The following is a 21,121-nucleotide window of genomic DNA, read 5'->3' as shown; positions in this document are numbered from 1 at the left end:
CTTTCCACAGATTCTCGATTGGATTCAGGTCTGGACTTTGACTTGGCCATTCTAACACCTGGATATGTTTATTTTTGAACCATTCCATTGTAGATTTTGCTTTATGTTTTGGATCATTGTCTTGTTGGAAGACAAATCTCCGTCCCAGTCTCAGGTCTTTTGCAGACTCCATCAGGTTTTCTTCCAGAATGGTCCTGTATTTGGCTCCATCCATCTTCCCATCAATGTTAACCATCTTCCCTGTCCCTGCTGAAAAAAAGCAGGCCCAAACCATGATGCTGCCACCACCATGTTTGACAGTGGGTATGGTGTGTTCAGGGTGATGCGCTGTGTTGCTTTTACGCCAAACATAACGTTTTGCATTGTTGCCAAAAAGTTCAATTTTGATTTCATCTGACCAGAGCACCTTCTTCCACATGTTTGGTGTGTCTCCCAGGTGGCTTGTGGCAAACTTTAAACAACACTTTTTATGGATATCTTTAAGAAATGGCTTTCTTTTTGCCACTCTTCCATAAAGGCCAGATTTGTGCAATATACGACTGATTGTTGTCCTATGGACAGAGTCTCCCACCTCAGCTGTAGATCTCTGCAGTTCATCCAGAGTGATCATGGGCCTCTTGGCTGCATCTCTGATCAGTCTTCTCCTTGTATGAGCTGAAGGTTTAGAGGGACGGCCAGGTCTTGGTAGATTTGCAGTGGTCTGATACTCCTTCCATTTCAATATTATCGCTTGCACAGTGCTCCTTGGGATGTTTAAAGCTTGGGAAATCTTTTTGTATCCAAATCCGGCTTTAAACTTCTTCACAACAGTATCTCGGACCTGCCTGGTGTGTTCCTTGTTCTTCATTATGCTCTCTGCGCTTTTAACGGACCTCTGAGACTATCACAGTGCAGGTGCATTTATACGGAGACTTAATTACACACAGGTGGATTGTATTTATCATCATTAGTCATTTAGGTCAACATTGGATCATTCAGAGATCCTCACTGAACTTCTGGAGAGAGTTTGCTGCACTGAAATTAAAGGGGCTGAATAATTTTTCATGCCTAATTTTTCAGTTTTTGATTTGTTAAAAAAGTTTGAAATATCCAATAAATGTCGTTCCACTTCATGATTGTGTCCCACTTGTTGTTGATTCTTCACAAAAAAATAGTTTTATATCTTTATGTTTGAAGCCTGAAATGTCGCAAAGTTCAAGGGGGCCGAATACCTTCGCAAGGCACTGTATGTACACTTCCAACTTCAATTGTAGATATAAGTGACTTGTGCTTGAGGTGAGATTATACTCTGGGATTTTCTTTTCCTTGTCATGAGGGTTTCGGTACAGTGTAATTGGAGGATAATTTTTTTGCATGGATTTTTGTATACTGATCTAAATTTTAAACGCAACACGCAACAAAGTTACAGTTCATAGAAGGAAATAAGTCAATTGAATAAGCTCATTAGGCCCTAATCTATGAATTTCACATGACTGCGGCAGGGGCGCAGCCATGGGTGGGCCTGGGAGGTTACATGCCCACCCACTTGGGAGCCAGGTCCACCCACTGGGGAGATAGGCCAAGCCAATCTGAATTAGTTTTTCCCGCCCACACTCTTCAGACGAGAAGCCGGATGTGGAGGTTCTGGGCTGGCGAGGTTACACTTGGTCTGCGGCTGGTTGATTGTAATTCTTTAAAACGATGTTGGAGGCGGCTTATGGTAGAGAAATTAACATTCAATTCTCTAGCACCAGCTCTGTTGGACATTCCTGCAGTCAGCATGCCAATTGCACGCTCCCTCAAAACTTGCGGCACTGCACATTTTAGAGTGCCTTTTATTGTCCATAGCACAAGGTTCACCTGTGTAATGATAATGCTGTTTAATCAGCTTCTTGATATGTCACACCTGTCAGGTGGATGGATTATCTTGGCAAGGGAGAAATGCTCACTAACAGGGATGTAAACAAACATTTTTGAGAAAAGCTTTTTGTGCATATGGAACATTTCTGGAAACTTTTATTTTAGCTCATGAAAAATATTACTAACACTTTACATGTTGCGTTTATATTTTTGTTCAGTATAGTTTCTACTGTATCGTTTTATAGACACCACGTGTCATGGAGACCGGAAGGGATTTCAATCAGAGATGCTGACTGTGTCCCTGCCTAGCCACCCAATGGTTCCCTGCGTTTCCCATGGAGAGCAGATGGTATCTTCTACACCCCCCACCCCCAGTGCTACCATTAAATAATTTAGACTGTCTATGGTGGCACACGGCCAGCCTGCACCATTTGTCATAAGGAAAGGAGACAAAAGCGGAGAGAAAAAAAAGAAGAAAAGCCACCAAGCTCCTTCCTTCTTGCAAATTCTGGTTGAAACTGCTGAGCACGCTTGACATTTCTGTTGTAGTCTCCATAGTCCTAGTCTTTGACTCTGAAACCAGTGTTGCAGTCAAATTAAATATTTATCATGGTAAAGAGTCCCCGGGATGTGATCTGACACATTTATACTACCAAGTTTTTTAGTCAACAGAAGGCCCAGTTTTTTTATCACATTCGTTTTTGTGTTTGTTTATGCTGGCTCATAGCTACGATTAATTATGAATTAACCTTAGACAGGGGACTCGTCCATGGGAAACATGACCACCTGTCGACTACAAATGCAAGAGGCATCCCCGACTCCCCCCCCTGCCTATTTACACAAAGTAGATCAACAAATTCTCTCTCTCTCCCAGAAAGCAACAATGTAATGAAACACTGAACATGGAAGAGCAGGAATTGAAACATTCGCCTCCCTCTTTTTGATTTCACTAATACTCCACCACTAAAGTAACGTATCCTGTCTAGGTTGGGTTGTCCTCTGTTTTGTGAGAGCCTGTGCTGGAGGCTCTAACCCAGTGGTTAGGCTCTGCGGGAAGTCTGTCTCATAGAGCTGTGGAGGAGCAGGAGAGATCCAGTGTTAATCACAGTGTAGCTGGGTGGGATGGCTGCTGAGGAACCCACACTCACTGCGGAGCTCGATGCATCAAGCTGGGTTCTTATTAGAAGAGTGCTGCTCTTTCATCAGCAACAATGTTCTTGAGCCTGATTTCGGAATTGTCTGGGGATCTGTTTAAAGGATGTTCACTTAACTTCCGTTGATGCCTGTGTTATGACCTATCGCCACAGTGAAAGGTTGTCGAGAATAGTAGCCGCCAGCAATTCATTTCTAAGTTGTGTATTGGATGACTTCTCTTTATGGGTTTATTGTAGGACAATAAAGGGAGAGAATAAGCAATATGTCAGTATGTCAATGAGTCCTTCTCCAACCAGCTGTGAGGTCCTTAATTGGGAGACAATTAGTCTCAGATTTTTATCTAATTTAACATGAAAGTTTGTATAATGTGAAAAGCTGCCGACGGTGACATTTTCATACTTTCACACACTGGCAATGAAGCTGGAACAAAGTCCGAATGATGATAATTTACTGCAGCTCTTTAGAAATCATGAAATATAGTATTTAATTTTTTATTTAACTATGCAAGTCAGTTAAGAACAAATTTTTATTTTACAATGACAGCCAACGCTCCCCTAACCCGGACGACGCTGGGGAAATTTTGCCTCAACCTATGGGACTCCTGATCACCGCCAGTTGTGATACAGTCCGGGATAGAACCAGGGTCTGTAGTGACGCCTCTAGCACTGAGATGCAGTGCCTTAGACCGCTGCGCCACTCGGGAGCCCTAGTATAGCTGCATAACCCTGAAATTGAAGGAAAGGGGTGTTTTGCCACACATAACTTTGTAAAATGTATTTTAAATAAAAGCATTTATTTTGTTGGTCTGGCTGGCCAACATTGGGATTGGCTGTCTGTCACGGCACAGCAGTCATTTGATTTCTGCTCTCTCGCTCTGTTCCAACAGATAAGGCGCCCCACTTCTCCCGGCTGGGAGATGAGGAAGTCAACGCTGGGCAGAATGCCACCTTCCAGTGTGTGGCATCGGGCCGGGCATCGGAAGCTGAGAAGTTCCTACTGGAGGTCAGTGGGGATTTAGGGGCACACCCATAGTATTTATTTTCTTTCAAATACTTTTGAGAGTTTGATTGAGTCTGTCTGGAGTGGCAGGTGGGTTTGCACTTTTGGGTTCATTTTCAGCTATTGAATTGGTTCCATTGAGCCAGACAAGCTCAATCAAGCGCAGCTGAAGTATTTCAAAGAAACCAAATACTATTTGAATGCAGGTCTCTTTGGGAATATCAGCACTTTTGAGTTCTACTTTAAGTGTATTTGTAGTCATGCCATTAAAGAGGGAAACTTGAAACGATGGGTCAGTGTCTTTGAATTATAAACATGCTTGTGTTTGTATTCAAATTCAGCAGAGCATTGGGGGGAGTTTTAATGCTACGCACCAGCCTTGAAGACTCTCCAGCCCAGCACCTTTCAAAATCTAGTTTGCTCATGATTTCACAGTGTTCTACTTTCTTCACAGCCTTCTTCCTTTATCCAAATAGAGGGCTCTGTTTTTAATATCCCCTTTTCCCACTTGTATGCTTTATTCATGCAAATTCCATCCCTCTGAAGGTCAGGAAGGCCGCTGCAGTGCATGTCTGAGTGAATAACATTCATTGGTTTTAAAAACATTACGTTTGAAGGCCTGATGGAAGGTTTCAAAGAGCATTGTGATAGTCTTTTGTTTCCAGGCTCTGTCTCTCACAGCAATTACCAGGCAGCCACACATCCACGACTCTTACCACCACCACCACAGTATGTGTTAATTACACCATGCAAGCCTTGAGGCACAAGGCACAACATCGTCTTCAACTTTGAGACCTCAAAGTAGCGGAGGCGTCCCTGTCCTTCCTTCAACGTTACAAAACCTTTAACATCCGAGTGAGAATGATATCAAACAAACCATTATGTCACATCACAAGGACAAGGACAGACGCCTCCAGTAGGGAGCTGTCATAACGGCACTAACATTCGCAATAACAAAAGTCCTCAAGGCTCTTCGGTGCCTGCCTTCCCCAAACAGCATGAGGAGATACATGACTGGGTGTCACGGCTGCCATTTTAGATGAGGTTGCTTCCCCTCCCTGTTGTTTTGTTGTTTTCATTTGATTGTTGCATCTGCTGTGTGTACCAGCTGCGACCCAGTCTCACCATGCCAACTCCTGCCAGACTAAACAGATAATTTGGTAGTTTTCTCAGTAATTCGCTCCAGCCTGATTGTTTACATAATCCGTCTCAGGCTTATTTGATTAACCTGATTTTCCTAATATCCTTTTGTGGAGGGAGAAAAATCTAAATAGATAAAAGAAGTAAGCCAAGGGCAGTAGACACTGAAGTCTATGATTAAGGGTTTGGTTTGTTTTTGGTATGACCACCAGACCAGACTGGTTGCCACTGCTTGACCCTTGAGTTTGGGTGTTTGGGTGTTTACTTGTGACAGTTGGGGCTTGTGTGGTCTGTGGCTTTCAAGAGTTTACAAACATACAGACAAGTCCACTGTGGCTTTGGACAGCACAAAGACTTACACACATCCAGTCATCCAAGCAAACAGAGAAGGGGCCTAGCTCATCCCACTTGCTTCCCAGAGGACCCCGGGCCTATGTCTTCTCTGAGACTGATTCTGTTTACTCACCAGTTGTTTTTCAATGAAAAAGAAAGAGAGAGAAGAATGTGTTGATAGGCAAGCCTGCTATTTCACACACTGAGAAATACCTTGGCCTACACGTTAGACTAATGTTAGGCTCAAGGTGGCCTGTTGTTGAGACTATAGGCTTGAAGAATGCTTGTGGTGATAATGGAATAGAACAATGTGAGAAATGCCTTGAAGGGTTTAGTGGGATACCTCTTTTCATTCAACAATATTTCTACTGCAGCTTTCTTTCCCAGCACCAGTACTCTCTTTTGTTTTTCTTATTTTTTTCTCCTGAGCTCTCTCTCTCTCTCTCTACCTTTGTCACGCCCACTCCTTCTTCGTGGTATATTCTGGCTTTGAAGAGCACTGGTGTCAGAGTCATTTTCTCTGTTTCGTTTCCTTTTGCTCTGTACCCAAACATGAAAGCCTACCCCATGCTATTCATCTGCCAGACGACACATTAGAGTGACTACATGGTGAAACATTAAGCCCACCAGGCATGCACTTTTAGCTAATCATGTGGATTTAAATGTATTGGCTCCGTAGTGTTTTGCAGGACTGTGTGAGTGCTGGGTGGTGCTAACACCCTATATTACTATAGTATGGACACAAAAGAGGACTGACTACCGGCACCTGCGCTGAATTAACTAATGGCCCTCATAACCAACATTGCCCTCATAATCATTATTATCTTGACACGATTTCATTTGTTTGTATTAAAGGATACCTGAATGTAATTGTACATGTTTACCACAGAGGGATGTCCCCTGCCATTCAAATTTTAATTTTATGCTGCTGAACAATCATCCTTTTTTAATCACTCAACTCAAATGGCCTGGATAGCAATAATTGAAACATATTTAGTTATTATGTTGTTAGCTGAGTGTCATGGCTCCACCAAGGGAACAATAATCTTACTATGCAGACTGCCTCAAATATGGGACTTCATTTAGCTAGTTTAAGAAGATGGAGCATACACAAATATTGTGGATGTTGTTTCAAAGCCTAACACGTGTGGTCCTGTGTTTGGGCCGGTCTTTTGTATGCGCCTGTATGCGCCTGGATTTTGGCGTGACCGTTTTGTACCGGAATAAATATTAAGATTATCCTATAACCTCTGCTCTCTGCGCCTGACTCCGCACCCAGTACTCCTAGAAGACGTGATAGTTTCCCACCGTTGTGTCAAGTTGGCTGGATGTCCTTTGGGTGGTGGACTATTCTTGATACACACAGGAAACTGTTGAGCTTGAAAGCCCAGCAGCATTGCCGTTCTTGACACAAACCGGTGCGGCTGGCACCTACTACCATACCCTGTTCAAAGGCACTTAAATATTTTGTCTTGCCATTCATTCACCCTCTGAATAGCACACATACACAATCCATGTCTCAATTGTCTCAAGGCTTAAAAATCTTTCTTTAACCTGTCTCCTCCTTCATCTATACTGAAGAGGTGACATCTATAAGGGATCATAGCTTTCACCTGGATTCACCTGGTCAGTATATGTCATGGAACGATCAATGTTTTATACACTTAGTGTATGAGCCCAATGCCCCTCCCCCCCCCAAAAAAGCCTGAATTAAAATAATGATTGTGCCATTATACAAAACATAGCCTAAAAGCCAACTGCATATTACGCACGGCAGAAAAACATAATTGGTCTAGCCTACACTCCAAAATTTAAGTAATTCTATAATAATTGTCTTTGAGTGTGGACTGTATTATTATGCGTTCTAGATGGACTGGTTACCTTATGCTACGCTCCAAACGAGAATATAATATAGGCCTAGGTGATGCTGTTGGTTCATTGATTGTGCAGGGGGGCTTACAAAGTTAACCTACAATTATAGTGAATTTATATTGGATTTTGAATAGCCTAATATTGTCACGCCCTGGACATAGAGGCTTTTATTCTCTATTTTGGTTAGGCCAGGGTGTGACTAGGGTGGGAATTCTAGTTTCTTTATTTCTGTTTTCTATTTCTTTGTTTTTGGCCGAGTGTGGTTCCCAATCAGAGGCAGCTGTCTATCGTTGTCTCTGATTGGGAATCATTCTTAGGTAGCCTTTTCCCCACCTGTGTTTTGTGGGTAGTTGTTTTCTGTATAGTTCATTTGCTTTACAGAACTGGTCGTCTTTCACTTTGTTATTTTTGTTAGAGTGTTTTGATAAGTAAAAATCATGAACACTTACCACGCTGCGCTTTGGTCCATGCCTTTGGACGAGAGACGTGACAAGTATTAGGTGATTTTTTTTTAAATATATTTGATAATTAATAGGCTGATCCATTACCTTTAGGTACAGAATATCTCACCACTGTGCATTTCCATCTCCTCTCTCTCCTTTCTAGAAAGCGCAAAGAGAGGGGCTGTCAAGAATGTAATAAAATATGTTTTGTTGTGAAAACAGTGTGTTGGAGCGCCCATGGCATACTGAGTTTCGGTGGAATATCACCTGTTGCGCAGCATGGCTGCGTGCTCCTCAAACGGTGCGGGGAGTGAAATAAGTGTTATTATAACTGAACAAAAATATAATCTCAACATGCAACAATTTCAAAGATTTTACTGAGCTACAGTTCATATAAGGACATCTAATAAATTCATTAGGCCCTAATCTATGGATTTCACATGACTGGGAATACATATATGCATCTGTTGGTCACAAAAGGTAGGGGTGTGGATCAGAAAACCAGTCAGTATCTGGTGTGACCACCATTTGCCTCATGCAGCGCAACACATCTCCTTATAGAGTTGCATAGAGTTTATCTGGCTGTTGATTGTGAACTGTGGAATGTTGTCCCACTCCTCTTCAATGGCTGTGCGAAGTTGCAGGATATTGGTGGGAACTAGAACACGCTGTTGTACACGTCGATCCAGAGCATACCCATACATGCTCAATGGGTGACATGTCTGGTGAGTATGCAGGCCATGGAAGAACTGGGACATTTTCAGTTTCCAGGAATTGCGTACAGATCCTTGCGTCATGGGGCCATGTATTATCATGCTGAAACATGAGGTGATGGAGGCGGATGAATGGCACGACAATGGGCCTAAGGATCTCATCACAGTATCTCTGTGTATTCAAATTGCCATAGATAAGATACAATTGTGTTCGTTGTCCATGGCTTATGTTTGTTGTCCATAGCTTAACCCAAACGCCACCATGGGGCACTCTGTTCACAATGTTAACATCAGCAAACTTGGGTATGCTCTGCTATCTGCCCAGTACATTTGAAACCATGAACGCACACTTTCCCTGCGTGCCAGTTGCCATCAAGGGTGAGCATTTGCCCACTGAAGTCAATTACGACGCCGAACTGCAGTCAGGTCAAGATCCCGAGAACAATGAGCACCCAGATGAGCTTCCCTGAGACGGATTCTGACAATTTGTGCAGAAATTCTTTGGTTGTGCAAACCCCAAGATTCATCAACTGACCTGGTGGCTGGTCTCCGACGATCCCACAGGTGAAGAAGCCGGATGTGGATGTCCTGGGCTGGCATGGTTACACATGGTCTGCGGTTGTGAGGCTAGTTGGACGTACTGCCAAATTCTAAAATGACAATGGAGGCGGCTTATGGTAGGAAAATTAACGTTCAATTCTCTGGCAACAACTCTGGTGGACATTCCTGCAGACAGCATGCGAATTCCTCAAAACTTGAGACATCTCTGGCATTGTGTTGTGTGACAAAACTGCACATTTTAGAGTGCCTTTTATTGTCCCCAACCCAAGGTTCACCTGTGTAATGATCGTGCTGTTTAATCAGCTTATTGATATTCCATACCTGTCAGGTGGATGGATTATCTTGGCAAAGGAGAAGTGCACACTAACAGGGATGTGAACACATTTGTGCAAAACATTTGAGAAAATAAGCTTTTTGTGTATTAGGAACATTTCAGGGATTTTTTTATTTCAGCTCATGAAACATGGGACCGACACTTTACATGTTGCGTTTATAGTTTTGTTCAGTGTATAAACCCAGACATTTCTATATTCAATCCCGTGTGAAAGTTTTGATGGTTGCCCTTAAAAAGAGGAGGATCCCAGATGCTACTGTATTTATTCCTCAGCTGCTCATATTAAGCACGTGCTCTACTATAAAACCAGAGTAGTAACTTACCTGGCATGATTGAAAAACTAACTGTGGCAACACGCCTCCATTCTCTATTTGAGTGCATACGGATGACATGTATTTTTACTCCTGGCCCTGTTCCCGCCCATTTGATAATGAGCCATTTTCAATAGAAACACATTTTAGCCGATGTGAGTAAGACCACAGCCGATGTGAGTAGGACCATTAAACAGGTCAACATTCACAAAGCCGCTGGGCCAGACGGATTAGCAGGATGTGTACTCCGAGCATGCGCTGACCAACTGGCAAAGTGTTCGAATAGTCTGATGGGTGATCACTTGATGAGAGGACAGCGTGCACACGTTTGAGCAGCCCGAGGCAACAGAACAGATCACAATAGCCTATAGTAGCATCATGCAGCCCGTATCCTGTATGTTTTGATTTCTAAGACATTCTAAGGTTTGTATCATTCGCAACTAAAGTTGCCAAATAAGTCTAGCGTATTGAACCTGGTTCAAATGGTGACTTTACGCTCAATATAGCCACTTCCTATGGGCACTCGCTCCGAAATGGGAATTATATCCTTCTTACTAGAAAATGATGATATATAAAATAATGAAACAGGGCTATCTTGTCTCCTAAATGAACTAGCCTACTGCCTATGGCATGGTGCAAAAATATATTTTCTTCATATCATAAGGTTTCTTTTGAGCTGCCAAAAAATAAATGATGGATTTATTGTGATAGTGTATATTTAATGGATTTATAAGACTTTTTAAAATGTAGACGTTCCAAAGGCGCACATCAGTGGCTTGTATGCTGCTTGTATGCATAGAGGCCTTGAGATGCAGTTATTTACATGAAAATAACCGGTGACTAAATGTCATGACTGCTACAGCACTACCCTTACACTGCAAAGGCCACAGACGTTTCTGGAGCAATTGGAAACGTTGGTTCGTGGGAGGCAGTTGGTAATGTGTTCAGAGGGTTCCTGGTAAAAGCCCAGGTTGGGGCAAGGAGAGGGACGGAAGCAACACTCTTACATTGGATCACTCAGTTGGGCTCTGCCCAGCTGCTGGGGTTGCTGTGGAGAAGGTTGTCAAAGGGGGGTGAGTGTAACCGGTGTGAAATGGCTAGTTAGTTAGTGGTGCGTGCTAGTAGTGTTTCAATTGGTGACATCACTCGCTCTGAGACCTTGAAGTAGTTGATTCCTTTGCTCTGCAAAGGCTGTGGCTTTTGTGGCGCGATAGGTAACGATGCTTCATGGGAGGCAGTTGTTGATGTGATTCAAGCCCAGGTTGGGGCAAGGCGGTAAATGGAAGTAATACTGTTACATTTGCAGCTGTGTGTCTGTGTGCAAGAATGTGTTTGTGAGTGTGCTTGTTTATATCTGACCCATCCTGTTTTTTCTGTCCCCTCTCTCCAGAGGCACAGTGGGGATGTGATAGCTACAGCCTTGGTCAAGCACCTGAGTCACCGGCGCTTTGTAGCATCATTCCAGGTGGACAGTGTGCAGCGCAACGACCAGGACTTGTACCGATGTGTCACCCAGTCCTCCAGGGGCTCTGGGGTCTCCAACTTCGCTGAGCTAATCGTCAAAGGTAAATTCGCTCGCCGTCAGTCAGTGGGGTCTAGGCTAGGATCTCTCAAGATCCTGTACTCTAGGTCTATGAACCAAAGGTGAACTGAATAAAACTGATTTAGTTATGTTACTTTGTGTTAGCAAAAGCAGTAAATGTTGTAAATGAACATTTACATAATCTGTCATCAATTTACACACCCCACACACTTGTCAGCTGTGGCATAATTAAATCAACACATTGAAGTGCTTGATTGATATTATCATATAGACCAGGTATTCCCAAACTGTGTTATGTGGAATGTGGTCGGTCGGGGGTACGCCAAATAAAAATGTGATTCACATAGAAAATTCATTTTTATTTTTTTATTTTTTATATCTTCACATTTTAAAACAGTCCATTTATATTTTCCAACGGGCTATACATTTTGATGAGTTTTTTTCTCACCTGAGTAGCCTCGTTTCACTACCAAAAATACAATTAAACCATCTAGTGTTCAGCAAAATAACAAATACAGGTAGCCTAGTCAAATAAGTAACATCCAATCACATTAACCGTCCGTTAACAGTCCGTATGTAGGCAAATGTAGCTGCTGCTCATTCCGTTTGCTCGAAAATTGATAAATGGTTAAAAAAAGTAAGGCCTGCGTCCATAGACACATACCAGCAGTACTACACCTGTCGACGACAAGGTGTTCTGCTTCCAGGAGCACATCCAATGCTAGCATCAGTAATACATTTATTGTTTGCCCAGCTAGCATGGATACTGACAGTTGTGAATCTGATGCAGCTGAAGAGCTACTGCCCCCTTACCTGGGAAATCATCAAACAGACCAGGACGTTGGACCATCAAAGAAGTGTAAATATGATGAGAACTACATTGATTTGGTGTTCACTTATATTGGGAGTAGTGCCTTTCCTCAGCCACAGTGTGTTATATGTGCAAAAGTACTCTCACAACTCGATGAAACTCTTGCGCAGACATTTAGAAACAAAACATGCCAATTAGAAAAATAAGCCATAGGAGTTTTTTGAGTGAGAATTAAGACAGTAAGTCATGTATAAAAGCAACCGATACCATTAATAGGAAGGGGCTAGAAGTGTCTTATGTGGTGAGCTACTGAGTGACTAGAATAGACAAGCCCTATTGTGGAGGACTTAATTATTCTTGCTGCCATGGATATAGCTGGGACAATGCTGGGGGAAAAGGACAAGAAAACTATACAGACAATGCATTCATCAAACAACACTGTTTCACAACACTTATCAGTGACATGGTAAGAGATGTTTTTAAACAATTACTGCTTCGCATAAAAGCCAGTGAATTTTATGAGTTAAAGCTGGATGAGTCAACAGATGTGGTGGGCCTGGCACAGCTCCTGGCAAATGTCTGTTGCGTTTATGGGGGTTCAATTAAGGAAGATATCCTCTTCTGCAAACCACTGGAAACCAGGACAACAGGAGAGGATATTTTTAAAGTACTGGACAGCTTTGTGACATCAAATGGACTTTGGCGGTCAAGAGGTGTTGGTATCTGTACTGATGGCACAAAAGTCATGACAGGGAGACATAGTGGAGTGGTAACGCGCGTGCAAGCGGTTGCTTCCGACGCCACTTAGGTACACTGCAGTATCCACTGAGAGGCTCTTGCTGCAAGGGAATGACATCTGAACTCGGACGAGGAGTTCTTCTTCAATGAGTCAGACGGGAGGTGTATACTACGGACACCCGACCAGGCCCAGATCCCCTTGATTCACTGGTAAGGGAACGTAGGATTCGTGGAAATTCCCTTCCCGCGACGACAGAGATGGCCGCCTCGCTTCGCGTTCCTAGGAAACTATGCAGTTTTTTGTTTTTTTACGTGTTATTTCTTACATTAGTACCCCAGGTCATCTTAGGTTTCATTACATACAGTCGAGAAGAACTACTGTATATAAGATCAGCGTCAACTCACCATCAGTACGAAGAATATGTTTTTCGCGACGCGGATCCTGTGTTCTGCCTTACAGGACAACGGAATGGATCGCATGCAGCGACCCCAAAAAAACGACTCCGAAAAAGAGGGAAACGAGGCGGTCTTCTGGTCAGACTACGGAGACGTGCACATCGTGCCCCACTTCCTAGCATTCTTCTTGCCAATGTCCAGTCTCTTGAATGTTTTAATCGTTGGAATGTTTTAATCTTTGCTATGGTGAACGACATCTTCAACGCACGTTCTAATGAACTCGCACACCGAATCACCGTATTCGTCAATGTTGTTATCTGACGCAATACGAAACATGTCCCAGTCCACGTGATGGAAGCAGTCTTGGAGTGTGGAGTCAGCTTGGTCGGACCAGCATTGGACAGACCTCAGCGTGGGAGCTTCTTTTTTAAGTTTTTGTCTGTAGGCAGGTATCAGCAAAATGGAGTCGTGGTCAGCTTTTCCAAAAGGGGGGCGGGGCAGGGCCTTATATGCGTCGCGGAAGTTAGAGTAACAGTGATCCAAGGTTTTTCCATCCCTGGTTGCGCAATCGATATGCTGATAAAATTTAGGGAGTCTTGTTTTCAGATTAGCCTTGTTAAAATCCCCAGCAACAATGAATGCAGCCTCCGGATAAATGGTTTCCAGTTTGCAAAGAGTTAAATAAAGTTCGTTCAGAGCCATCGATGTGTCTGCTTGGGGGGGGATATATACGGCTGTGATTATAATCGAAGAGAATTCTCTTGGTAGATAATGCGGTCTACATTTGATTGTGAGGAATTCTAAATCAGGTGAACAGAATGATTTGAGTTCCTGTATGTTTCTTTCATCGCACCATGCCTCGTTAGCCATAAGGCATACACCCCCACCCCTCTTCTTACCAGAAAGGTGTTTGTTTCTGTCGGCGCGATGCGTGGAGAAACCCGTTGGCTGCACCGCTTCGGATAGCGTCTCTCCAGTGAGCCATGTTTCCGTGAAGCACAGAACGTTAGAGTCTCTGATGTCCCTCTGGAATGCTACCCTTGCTCGGATTTCATCAACCTTGTTGTCAAGAGACTGGACATTGGCAAGAATGTATACCAGTCTGCTGTTCCCACATGCTTCAAGAGGGCCACCATTGTTCCTGTTCCCAAGAAAGCTAAGGTAACTGAGCTAAACAACTACCGCCCCGTAGCACTCACTTCCGTCATCATGAAGTGCTTTGAGAGACTAGTCAAGGACCATATCACCTCCACCCTACCTGACACCCTAGACCCACTCCAATTTGCTTACCGCCCAAATAGGTCCACAGACGATGCAATCTCAACCACACTGCACACTGCCCTAACCCATCTGGACAAGAGGAATACCTATGTGAGAATGCTGTTCATCGACTACAGCTCGGCATTCAACACCATAGTACCCTCCAAGCTCGTCATCAAGCTCGAGACCCTGGGTCTCGACCCCGCCCTGTGCAACTGGGTACTGGACTTCCTGACGGGCCGCCCCAGGTGGTGAGGGTAGGTAACAACATCTCCTCCCCGCTGATCCTCAACACTGGGGCCCCACAAGGGTGCGTTCTGAGCCCTCTCCTGTACTCCCTGTTCACCCATGACTGCGTGGCCACGCACGCCTCCAACTCAATCATCAAGTTTGCGGACGACACAACAGTGGTAGGCTTGATTACCAACAACGACGAGACGGCCTACAGGGAGGAGGTGAGGGCCCTCGGAGTGTGGTGTCAGGAAAATAACCTCACACTCAACGTCAACAAAACTAAGGAGATGATTGTGGACTTCAGGAAACAGCAGAGGGAACACCCCCTATCCACATCGATGGAACAGTAGTGGAGAGAGTAGCAAGTTTTAAGTTCCTCGGCATACACATCACAGACAAACTGAATTGGTCCACTCACACAGACAGCATCGTGAAGAAGGCGCAGCAGCGCCTCTTCAACCTCAGGAGGCTGAAGAAATTCGGCTTGTCACCAAAAGCACTCACAAACTTCTACAGATGCACAATCGAGAGCATCCTGGCGGGCTGTATCACCGCCTGGTACGGCAACTGCTCCGCCCTCAACCGTAAGGCTCTCCAGAGGGTAGTGAGGTCTGCACAACGCATCACCGGGGCAAACTACCTGCCCTCCAGGACACCTACACCACCCGATGTTACAGGAAGGCCATAAAGATCATCAAGGACATCAACCACCCGAGCCACTGCCTGTTCACCCCGCTATCATCCAGAAGGCGAGGTCAGTACAGGTGCATCAAAGCTGGGACCGAGAGACTGAAAAACAGCTTCTATCTCAAGGCCATCAGACTGTTAAACAGCCACCACTAACATTGAGTGGCTGCTGCCAACACACTGACACTGACTCAACTCCAGCCAATTTAATAATGGGAATTGATGGGAAATTATGTAAATATATCACTAGCCACTTTAAACAATGCTACCTTATATAATGTTACTTACCCTACATTATTCATCTCATATGCATACGTATATACTGTACTCTATATCATCGACTGCATCCTTATGTAATACATGTATCACTAGCCACTTTAACTATGCCACTTTGTTTACATACTCATCTCATATGTATATACTGTACTCGATACCATCTACTGTATCTTGCCTATGCTGCTCTGTACCATCACTCATTCATATATCCTTATGTACATATTCTTTATCCCCTTACACTGTGTATAAGACAGTAGTTTAGGAATTGTTAGTTAGATTACTTGTTGGTTATTACTGCATTGTCGGAACTAGAAGCACAAGCATTTCGCTACACTCGCATTAACATCTGCTAACCATGTGTATGTGACAAATACATTTGATTTGATTTTTTTGATTTGATTTTATTTTATTTGAAGAGATAAGGATGCCTTGTGAGGATCAGGCAACAAGTGGCTAATCTGCCCTTGCCTTCCATTCTGCTAGCACACATTCAATCGCTTGAAAATAAATGGGACAAACTGAAAGCATGTATATCCTACCAACGGGACATTAAAAATTGTAATATCTTATATTTCACCGAGTCGTGGCTGAACAACGACAATATCAACATACAGCTGGTTGGTGACATATACAATTTGATATGATTTTGAACCTGTTTATTTCTGCACTATACAATGACATGGGCAGCAATCATGTAATTAAATGTAAATGTAATGTAACGCTTTTATCAAGGGGCAAAGTATTGACACATTTTTTTGAAGAAACAAGCTTAAAGTTTTCTTTACTGACCATAATTTTCTGTCCGCTTGCATGATGAGGAGTTTATAACACGACTGGCCTATCTGGGTGATGTTTTTTCTCACCTGAATTATCTGAATCTAGGAATACAGGGACTCTCCGGACATACAGTGGGGCAAAAAAGTATTTAGTCAGCCACCAATTGTGCAAGTTCTCCCACTTAAAAATATGAGAGAGGCCTGTAATTTTCATCATAGGTACACTTCAACTTTGACAGACAAAATTAGAAAAAAAAATCCAGAAAATCACATTGTAGGACTTTTAATGAATTTATTTGCAAATTATGGTGGAAAATAAGTATTTGAGGCTATGGTTAAGAAGTTGGTTCTCTTCTCTGTCTCTGTATTAACAAGGACAACACACAGGTATTTCCATCATTGTATGATTTGTTTGTATGCAAATGGACTCAAGCTTACGGACAATGGCAAATGTGATATAGCGAGTGAGTTGGGTGCGCTAATACGCAGATACTTTACCGAAACGGATGACACAAACAACTGGATTCATTATGCCCTGCCTCCAGTCCACTTACCGATATCTGAACAAGAGAGCCTCATTGAAATTGCAACTGTCGGTTCTGTGAAGATTGAATTTAATCAGAAGCCACTGCCAGATTTCTGGATTGGCCTGCGCACAGAGTATCCTGCCTTGGCAAATCGTGCTGTTAAGACATTGATGCCCTTTGCAAGCACCTATGTGAGAGTGGATTCTTGGCCCTCACTAGCATGACAACTAAATACAGGCACAGACTGTGTGTGGAAAATGATTTAAGACTGAAACTCTCTCCAATACAACCCAACATTGCAGTGTTGTGCTTCCTTTCAAGCACACCCTTCTCAATAATCTGTGGTGAGTTATTCACAATTTTTAATGAACAAATAAGGTTTTATATGTAAGATAGTTAACAAAAAGCAAAATTATTGATTATTATTATTATTATTATTATTATTATTTGTACCCTGGTCCTATAAGAGCTCTTTGTCACTTCCCACGAGCAAAAGTGTGACAAACTCACACTCGTTCTTATGTTTAATAAATGTATTGTGTAGTGTTTGTGTGGCAGGCTTACAGTGATGGCAAAAAACAACATTTTAGAGTGCACTGACCCTGGTGCTAGAGGGGGTACGCAGCTGGAGGTTTAATGTTTGAAGGGGTACGGAACTATAAAACGTTTCGGAACCACTGATATAGACTATGATGCATGCGCTATCGTAAGCAAAGCACATCCTTTGAATAGAATAATTGTTACTCCAAATATGTATATGGACACTATAAATAAAAACAAAATATGTTTTATTGTCACATACAACAGTGGGTTAACTAGGTGGGAACAGTGGGTTAACTCAATCAAATGTATTAATAGAGCCCATCAGCTGATGTCACCAAGTGCTGTACAGAAACCCAGCCAGCAATGCAGGTGTAGAAGCACGGTGGCTAGGAATAACTCCCTAGGAAGCCCAGAAACTAGGAAGAAACCCAGAGAGGAACCAGGCTATGAGGGGTGGCCAGTCTTCTTCTGGCTGTGCCGGGTGGAGATTATAACAGAACATGGCCAAGATGTTCAAATGTTCATAGGTGACCAGCAGGGTCAAATAATAATAGTCACAGTGGTTGTCGAGGGTGCGACAGGTCAGCACCTCAGGAGTAAATGTCAGTTGACTTTTCATAGCCGATCGTTCAGAGTATCTCTACCGCTCCTGCTGTCTCTAGAGAGTTGAAAACAGCAGGTCTGGGACAGGTAGCACGTCCGGTGAACAGGTCAGGGTTCCATAGCCGCAGGCAGAACAGTTGAAACTGGAGCAGCAACACAGCCAGGCGGACTGGGGACACCAAGAAGTCATCAGGCTAGGTAGTCCTGAGGCATGGTCCTAGGGCTCAGGTCCTCTGAGAGAGAAAGAAAGAAAGAAAGAAAGAGTGACACAGACAGACAGACAGAAAGAGGGAGAATTAGAGAGAGCATACTTAAATTCACACAGGACACCAGATAAGACAGGAGAAATACTCCATATATAACAGACTGACTATAGCCCCCGACACATAAACTTCTGCAGCATAAATACTGGAGGCTGAGACAGGAGGGGTCGGGAGACACTGTGGCCCCATCCGACAATACCCCACCCACTTTGCCAAAATGGCAGGATATAACCCCACCCACTTTGCCAAAGCACAGCCCCCACACCACTAGAGGGATATCTTCAGCCCGCAAAGATCTCCACCACGTCACAACCCAAGGGGGGCGCCAACCCAGACAGGAAAATCATGTCAGTGACTCAACCCACTCAAGTGATGCACCCCTCCTAGGGGGACTGCATGGAAGAGCAACAGTACGCCAGTGACTCAGCCCCTGTCACAGGGTTAGAGGCAGAGAATCCCAGTGGATAGAGGGGAACCGGCCAGGCAGAGACAACAAGGACGGTTCGTTGCTCCAGTGCCTTTCCGTTCACCTTCACACTCCTGGGCCAGACTACACTCAACCATAGGACCTACTGAAGAGATGAGTCTTCATAAAGACTTAAAGGTTGAGACCGTGTCTGCGTCTCTCACATGGGTAGGCAGACAATTCCATAAAAATTTAGCTCTATAGGAGAAAGCCCTGCCTCAAGCTGTTTGCTAAGAAATTCTAGGGACAATTAGGAGGCCTGCGTCTTGTGACCGTAGCGTACGTGTAGGTATGTACGCAGGACCAAATCGGAAAGATAGGTAGGAGCAAGCCCATGTAATGCTTTGTAGGTTAGCAGTAAAACCTTGAAATCAGCCCTTGCCTTAACAGGAAGCCAGTGTAGAGAGGCTAGCACTGGAGTAATATGATCACATTTATTTGGTTCTAGTTAAGATTCTAGCAGCCGTCTTTAGCTGCCTTGCTCAGGGGCAGAACGACAGAATTTTACCTTGTCAGCTCGGGGATTCAATCCAGCAGCCCAACACTATCCACTAGGCTACCTGCAGCCATGTCTATATTTATGTTTGCCTGATGTACTATATGTGCTTGTTTTTGTATTGTGCAGGGCTCATTTGTCAAAGTGACTTTAGTCTCAATATGACTTCCCTGTTGACATAAAGGTAAATAATAATAATACTGTTCCAGGCTGATCAGTAGAGCAGTGTTGGAGAGCTGATCTATTGGACACCAATGTTGATCCAATATCTCTGCCCCTTCATATCATTCTCTGCAGATGGCCCAACCTCAGTCCCATTACTCACTCTAACCCTAGAGCCTGACACTGCTCTGACAGCTCTTTGATGACACAGCTCAATAGGAGGGTTTGATGCCACGCCAGGCCCTAATCCCTAAACCAGAGGAATGAGTTGGAGAGGGAAATAAGGACATGGAGAAGTCCTATTCTACTCGTCTCCTCTAGTGCTTTATATCCTTTGCATCAACACTTCTTGAAACAGGCCTTGAAAGTAGGGAGAGGTGGTAGAGGGAGGGAAAGAGGAGAGAGAGAGAATAAGAAAAAGGAGAGAGGAGGGGGAGAGAGAATAAGTAACGGGGGGGGGGTGTGAAGTAGCACCAATCTAATCAATTTATAGATGTGGCAGCATGGATTTAGTGATACGGACCATTTGGTGGATAAGAGCACAGCCCCTTGCCAGACCAACACTGAGCTCACACGGTGTCTGCCATTAAGCAACAGCCTCAATCAATTCACAGACAGAGGGCCATACAATCTCCAAGTAATGTGCTCAGCTCCGTAGAAAACTGTACAAAGAATTCTCAGCTCTAGAATTGTTAGTAGCATTATAGTAGTGACATGGTTGTTGCCGAAGCTTTTTTAAATTCAAAATATGTGGGTTATTTTTGGCATGGCGTGTTGTGTCCTGACTCCTGAGAACTGATGCATAGCCGTTCTGCAACAGGGCCATAACTCATACTCTGTGTTGTATTTCACAGGGACTGCAGTGCGTGCCCCTTAACAAGGCTTTTATAAACAGTCCTCCCCCACTGCCCCCGCTAACGAGAGGGTAATCAGCCTTTTAATTAGCTTGATCAACTAATTTCAGATCCCACAAGTGCTCCCCATTTGGCCCATAGATTACATGCACAAAGTAATCATGTCAATTGCAAAGAGGCCCATGGAGGACAGTGTTCTGTCCCTGCAATGTAGAACACATTTTGTGGAGTTTTACCCCTGAGTTATTTTTGGCTAAGATGTATCATATCAGTTGTCATGTTTCAATAAACTCATTTTCAGGGATCTCGGAAAAATAATAATCATTGAGCAAATACATAAGTAAATAAAAAGATATGTTAACAAACCTCCAGCTGATACAGTCAGCTGGGTTTGTGTTCCTAAACACAAAATGGTGCTGAAAACAGAAATGCAACAGTAATGAATAATGCCAGTTATAGAAGAATCCTTGGGAAAGTACAGTAAGGGAGTTTTGTTGATGTGGGATGAGGTGAATTTACATCAATATACAGTGTCTCCCTGTGCCTGTCTCCCTGTGCTTCCAGAGGCTTGTATGATTGCCTGCAGTTTGTACGTGCTCCATGCAAGTGTCCATGGGATGAGGCAGGAATAGAGACGAGAGCCCTCTGAGAGGACAGTCATAACAGACACCGGCACCTCTGCAGGAATCAGGGATTAGTCACAGCCACAGATCTATCTCTGATCTTTCTATCGCTCTTAGTCCTCATTTTTCTGCATTCCCTTCTTCCCCTCACACAGTCACATTT

The 21,121-nt window shown here is 43.7% G+C and overlaps 1 protein-coding gene across 5 annotated transcripts in view; it reads left to right on the top strand.

Moving 5' to 3' along the window:
• The window catches only part of ptprub (protein tyrosine phosphatase receptor type Ub), a 374,285-nt gene that overhangs the window by 212,308 nt on the left and 140,856 nt on the right, over positions 1-21,121 (top strand). For all 5 annotated transcript variants that reach the window (XM_064945224.1, XM_064945228.1, XM_064945226.1 and 2 more), the window contains exons 5-6: positions 3,881-3,996; positions 11,091-11,265. In XM_064945224.1, the coding sequence (XP_064801296.1) occupies positions 3,881-3,996; positions 11,091-11,265 (291 nt within the window). The remainder of the gene's footprint in view (positions 1-3,880; positions 3,997-11,090; positions 11,266-21,121) is intronic.

The sequence above is a fragment of the Oncorhynchus masou genome, chromosome 29 (assembly GCF_036934945.1).
Source record: "Oncorhynchus masou masou isolate Uvic2021 chromosome 29, UVic_Omas_1.1, whole genome shotgun sequence".
NCBI lineage: Eukaryota > Metazoa > Chordata > Actinopteri > Salmoniformes > Salmonidae > Oncorhynchus > Oncorhynchus masou.
This window is presented reverse-complemented; position numbering and strand designations above follow the sequence as displayed.